This window comes from Rutilus rutilus, assembly GCF_951802725.1.
Source record: "Rutilus rutilus genome assembly, chromosome: 25".
Lineage (NCBI taxonomy): Eukaryota > Metazoa > Chordata > Actinopteri > Cypriniformes > Leuciscidae > Rutilus > Rutilus rutilus.
The window spans coordinates 9,189,981-9,196,612 of record NC_140229.1 but is presented as its reverse complement, the minus strand read 5'-3'; the positions used below and the strand labels follow the sequence as shown (position 1 = coordinate 9,196,612).

The 6,632-nt window shown below is 40.2% G+C and overlaps 1 protein-coding gene across 1 annotated transcript; it reads left to right on the top strand.

Annotated features, from left to right (window-relative positions):
* Nucleotides 1-482: 482 nt before the first annotated feature.
* LOC311284782 (olfactory receptor 10G4-like) lies at nucleotides 483-5,672 on the top strand (the record flags this gene model as incomplete). Its single annotated transcript, XM_084399994.1, has 6 exons — nucleotides 483-521; nucleotides 590-985; nucleotides 1,023-1,556; nucleotides 3,255-3,344; nucleotides 4,672-4,812; nucleotides 5,472-5,672. 6 exons carry the CDS (start codon nucleotides 483-485, stop codon nucleotides 5,670-5,672), a joined length of 1,401 nt encoding a protein of 466 aa, XP_084256120.1.
* Nucleotides 5,673-6,632: the final 960 nt, after the last annotated feature.

Genomic DNA, 6,632 nt, shown 5'->3' with positions numbered 1-6,632 from the left:
GTTGCAGAACTAGCGCGCTTAGGCAGAAAATGCTTCATGGCCTGTGACGTTTTCTGCACCTCAGCGAATCTGTCCGCGAAATCCTTGACGGACGATCCAAAGAGACCGGCAGAAGAGATGGGGGCGTCGAGGAACGCAGCGCGCTCCGAGTCCGGCATCTCAGAGAGCGTCAACCATAGATGTCTCTCAGCAACGGTGAGAGAGGCCATGTTCTGCCCTATGGCCTGTGCAGCGGATTTAGTGGCGCGGAGTGCAAGATCCGTGGCGCTTCTCAAATCCGGCACGCTGATAGCTTCCGGTCCTTCCTCATCCAGCTTTCGGAGAAGGTTGGCCTGGAAGATCTGCAAGGTGGCCATCGTATGCAACGCAGATGCAGCCTGTCCAGCAGCGGTGTAAGCGCGACTGTGCATGGCTGAAGTAGTGCGGCAGGCTTTTGATGGAAGCGCCGTCTTAGCGCGCCATCCAGCAGAGGGCGGGCAAAGATGGGCAGCTACAGCTTCTTCCACCAGAGGAAGAGAATGGTATCCTCTGCTTTTTATTTCCCCATAGCGTAAGATATTACGCAGTAGGAGGGAACCTCTCGTAAGAGAACTACACTGTGAATAATGTAGACAGCGTCATAATCACTGGATTTGATCACCTGCAGAACCAAAAGCTCCTCGGATTCCTCATCTTAATAACCTACATGCTCATATTCCTTGGGAACGGCATCAATCTGTGTATCATCTTGACTGACAGACATTTACACAAACCAATGTACATATTATTCTGTAATCTAGCTGTTGTTGACATAATGTACACCTCTACCTGCAGCACAACCATGATCGCAGTGCTGCTGGCTGAGATTAAAACTGTGTCATACTACTCTTGTATCTCAAGAATGTTCTTCTATCATCTTGGTGATTTCACAGAGTGCATGGCTTTGATGTTAATGGAAATTGACCGACTTCTTGCTATTAGACCTCCTTTAAGGTATCACAGTTTTGTTACCTTTAGGTAACAATTTGTTACCTTCCTTTAAGGTAACAAATTCACGAACGTTTCTGCTAATTTTTCTGACTTGGCTCATTACTATTTCTATAATGGGTGTTTTGACTTCTGTGGCAGACAATCTCCCATACAGTCAGCCTGTTATCAGATATGTGTTCTGTGATCATCCATCCATGATCAGAGCTGCTTGTGTCAATCCTGAACCATATTTTTTCTTGCCTGTAATGTTAGGTCTGTGGCCAATGTGTGGACAATTTCCCTTTATAATATGCAGTTATGCTGTGTTAGCATATAGTGTGACCAAACTGTCCAACAACTCAAGCAGAAAGCAAATGATTAACACTTGTTTGAGTCACCTCATTGTTCTGCTCAGTTTTAATACACCAAAGCTAGTCTCTATCTTACTAACTCGAATAGGAGTTGTGCTAAATTTAACAGAGCGAAACGCAATTTTGATTGTAGCCTCTCTTGTTTCTCCCTTAATTAATCCCACTGTTTACTGCACCAGGACTAAGGAGATCAGGAAACGATTAGCAGACATATTTTTGCAAAAAAAAAAAAAAATAGTACCAAATCATCAATAGTCTATATCAATAGCATTATCATCTTAATTCTGATAATGATGTTACTATTGGTTGTTTTGATAATGTGTGTTTGGGTAACACTTTACAATACGGGTGCATAATATGCATTAATTCATGCTTAACTAATGCAGATAATCATGTGTTAATGTATGACTCATGAAGAACTAAACCATTAATTAATGATTACTGCATCAGCAACTAATAAAGATTCTATATGGTTAATATATTAAGTAATATATGAATTTTTATTAATTAAATGTGTCATAATGTATTAATTTCTTAATAAAATATTGTATTAACTAAAAGTGTAAATGAATGTGTTAATTACCACAATTGGTCAAAACAATGTACTTCAACTTCTAGTTGTCTGCTTTAATTAATCATAAGCTAATGATTTGCAAATGTATAATTATTTTATGACTTTACTTGTTGAGGCACATGACTATTAACTAATTGTTAAAGGGTCTGTATGTAGCTTTTCTACCAAAACGAATCCTTTTTTTTATTGCCTGTGTGTGAAGGGGTTATAATCTCACATAAAAATTATCCACTTTGCGGGTTTTGCTATTACCTCTGAAAGCAAGTATTCTTAGTTTTATGTTAAGGTCCCGGGTCGAATTTACCGCCAGTGACGTCACCTGCATGCGCGCTCCCGAGCCTCTCGCCTCATCTAGCCTACTGACTTTGCACTCAACAGTGACGACACTGCAACTTATGACATGGACTTATGACTTATGCAACTTATGACATGTCTGATAACACTAAGAAACGACCTGCGCCCAGCAAAACACAGACTCCAACACAAACTCCACATATTGATTAAAAAAATAATAATTCTGAAGCTCGTCAGGCCAGACGTGAACCGGATGAACTTCGGGTAAAAAACACGGATCAACATCGGCAGGGCATTTGAATAATGGAGAAACCTTATCTACAAACCTAGAAAGTACATTTCCTGAAGAAAATGTGAAGTGGTGCCTGCAGTGGCAAAATTCGGCACGGTTGATAGGGTTCCATACTTATCATGGTACGAGCATGGAGCATTAGTTCAACGTCAAGCTGATAAAAGTAGCCTATTATCTTAACGTTGCACTGGGAGTTTACCTGAGTTTCCAGGATGTTGTGGGATGCTTTGTGTGTTGCGTCCGGTTGCGTCTCAGTCTGGCCGGTACCCACAGTGCTCGCTCATAAATTCGAGCACGCGTAAGAGCACGCGCTTGTAAACTTATTGGTTGCAATCTGAAACATCACCGCTAGAGGCCGCTAAAAACTACATACAGCACCTTTAAGTAATATGCCATTTATGGGTTTTGACAGTTTGCACATGCAGTGAATGTAATTTCAAAGAATGTGTTTGAAGGATGGGTAAGTTGTAGCCTGACTACATCAGACTTCGTACTTCAGCTCAATTTCAGTTCGCTTCTGTACTCAGTCTGAGACAGCGACCTATCTCCCCATTTTCCTCCGGCCTCGAAACAGCCGGCCAATCAACGAACAGAGGGCGGGCTGAGAGCCGTGACGTAGACGCTGATTGTACTGTGGATGCGTAGATTTACTTCACATAATCTGCAAAAGTCGTTCAACAGTTCACTGTCTGGGTTTTGTCGTATAGCGCCGCGCCACATCCAGTGTAGTCTCACTGACTATAATGGACGTTCTATTGTCTTTGTCTTGACACAGTGTTATGAAATAGCAGTGCTCGTCCGCATGTTCTCAGTGTACCACGACCTCAAGCTTAACCTGACATATTCCTGTGCCATGAACAACAAGGTTCATCGGACTCAGTGAAATCTTGGTTGTAGATGGTTGGAAATTGAAATCCATGGCTTAGCGTGGATGTCAAAACCAAAATGGCATATTACTTAACAATTAGTTAATATGCCTCAACAAGTAAAGTCATAACATAATGATACATTTGCAAATCATTAGCTTCAACTTCCAGGTTGAAAGCATGTTATATATATTAGAGTCAAAGGTTTTTACAGAGGGGAATTTGGGTATCTCTATTTATCACTCCACAAATCAGAAAATACTGTCAACAGCCAAAATTAGATACATTTTCGCCATTTCTTTAGGAATAAAATGGTGTATAAAATCAGGAAAATTATATATGAACAAACTCCTCTGTAAAAACCTGCAGAATATAGATAAGAATACAACTGTAAAGAAATCTACAGATGCAAATAGATAAAATGATCTAAAAGATACAGTTAAAAATGTATTTTGGATGTTTTCTGTCCACTAGTCTGAAAAAAACACTTTATGAAAAGCCAAAAAGCCAAAAAGCTCAAAATTGACAGATGCATGAAAAAACAGTTTTTCACTGTTTTTTGCCTTAAGGGATTAAATAATGGACTACAGGGGGACTTTAAAATATGCATCATATTTTCTGTTAGGTTTTGAATTTATTATGTGTGTTGTATGTACACTTGTGTATTTTGAATTTATGTACACAATTATGTATATTTACATTAAATGCTAGACTCCCCAAAGTTTGTAATTGAAAAATATATTTGTTGAAACATATGTATTGTTTTATACAAATAAACAATCTGTATTTGAAAACAATGTGTATTTTATTTATTAAAATCAGGTCATACATAAAAATATTATTTTTATTTTATTTTAACCCAACTGGAGTTTAACGCAATGCATTGGGTTAAAATAACCCACAGTTGGGAAGGTGCTATACCAACCCAGAGTTGGGTTATTCGTTGGGTTATTTTTAACCCAACATTTTTAATATGTAATAGGGGGATACAAGAATCCTGTATTCTTCTTTTATGGCGATATTCTCTGCGAATTGCTCGAGTAATCTCCCAGCTGTGATTAAAGCATTTAATGAGAGTTAGCCGGCCCGAAACCAGGCACGATTCGTTGACCGAAAATGTGTGCAGGTCCCCTACTTTCTCAATAGAGTAAGCAAGTAGGAGAACTGTATCTGTAAAAACAGATTTTTAACTCAACTACCTGTAGTACTCAGGGGAGGTCTCAGTGTGCAGTACTGTAGCACTGGAGATAGGTCCCAAGAAGGCTCAGGAACCTGACGATCAAGTCGTACTTCCTATATCTCAACTGCTTCCTGATGTGCTTTAAGGGCAACATCATTTTGAAGGTGGAATGGAACAGCCACACTCCGAACCATCTTCTGCAGGAAGGAAGCACAGAAGTGATTGAATACTCTCTGGGGTCTTCCCGTGGGAAGAACACCAACAATGAACTGGTTCTACTTCAGATTGTAAGCAAGCCTCTTTTCTTTAGAGGGAGCACTTGCAGAAGTAAAGGTATCTAAGCTCTTTCAGAGGTAGATCGCTGAACCACCACAATAGAACCTGGATTTGTCTGGCCCGGTGCGGGTGCCAACGGTGCCCCATCCCTGAGAATCTCAGAGGAAGAGTCAAGAAGGCTGTCTAGGGAACGAGGTCCTAGTTGGGCTATTACGAGGCACAGGGGCGGACTGATCATCTGGAGCACCGGGACTTTTCCCAGTGGGCCGCTGGCCAATGTGGGCCGGTCCACCCGGTACACAAATATATGTTTAAAAAAATGACGGAAAAATAATATTACATCTCTACGAAAATGGATGAGTGAGGCGATCGCGAGGGCGACAAGGAGTGTGTTTTGTGTTTTGTGTGCATGTGAGTGTATTGCCCTCCCTCCCTGTTAATTAGTTTGGTCTACTCCATTGCGTATCTTGAAATACGCCCCCTTTCACGTCTCATTTACAGAGAGAGAGAGAGACTGATCCGTTACAGCGAATTTCTCTGAGCAGATAATTACAAATAATTGTCCATGGATGAAAAGGTGGAAGAAAAGAAAAGTTGGAGCTGAAAAGTTACGCGTCAAAAAAAAAAAAAAAAAGCATTAGATGTAGTAGTTCACTCTTCAAATGAACAGATTATGCATTTGGCGCGAAGTGAAGTTGCAGTTCAGCAGGCTCTGACGGCTCTAGTATTACAGCTGAACTCAAGGATAGCGAGGCTGGACCCAGCAGCACAGTCAGTGTCAGTGATGATGAACCAGCGCCTGCTGATGATGAACAACAACACCTCTCCCTACCTGTACCTGAGCCAGGGAAGAGGATGGCAATCAAACTGAACCGGTAAACTGAAATGAAATCAGTAGTAGCATTATTTAGCTCGCACTAGTAAACTAGTTACTCATTTGAACAATGATGGTAGTTAATATTAATTCCAAATTACTTCTTAACTCAACAATTAAAACAATAAACCCTATTGAATTATATTGTTTTCTTCCAAAAATGAGTTCCTTGTTTGATTAGGGTTGGAGATGAACTGTGCAGGAGAGTCGATTGTCAGGAGCAGGATTGGGCACCCCTGCTCTAATGTTTAAAATTTTATAATTTGCGTGTTACAGTGTTTGAGAGAAATTTAAATTTGCTACTAACCTTTGTAGATTTTGTAGCTATGATCGTTGCAGATAGGACCAACACATCTTACACAATAAGTTTGCACCTTTTTGTCCATGTGGTTTTCTGGGCAGGTTTTATGAGTATTAATATTATTTGTATTTGGCTACTTGCTTTACACTTTACTTTACACTAACAAATATTTATTACAGATAATGCTGAATAATCCCTAATCTGTTTTGTCTCCTTCACGGGAATCCTTTCATCTCTTATACACACAAACTCTGTTTCTCATACACATACACAAGCTCTTTCAAATGTACACACACAAGCCATCTCTGTTGTGTGCCGGAGAAAGAAGGCGGAAGCGAGGATCTATTTGCAGGGTTTTAATGAAGAAACACGTAGTACAAATAATAAAGAACACGAAGGACAAAGAAACAAAACCACGAGAAGGGCCAAACTAGAAGCACCCATACATTTACAACAACTGACAAGGTAACCAGTGAAACACAAGGGCTATAAATACACAGAGACAAACAAGCTTAACTAAGTAACAAGGGGGCGTGGTTAATAAGAAACACCTGGGGAGACTAATAAACAAGAAAGACTACAAAGGACTACAAAACATGGCACAGAACAGGAAATAACAAAAGTGCACACCAGACAAGGGAAACACAGGACAGGAA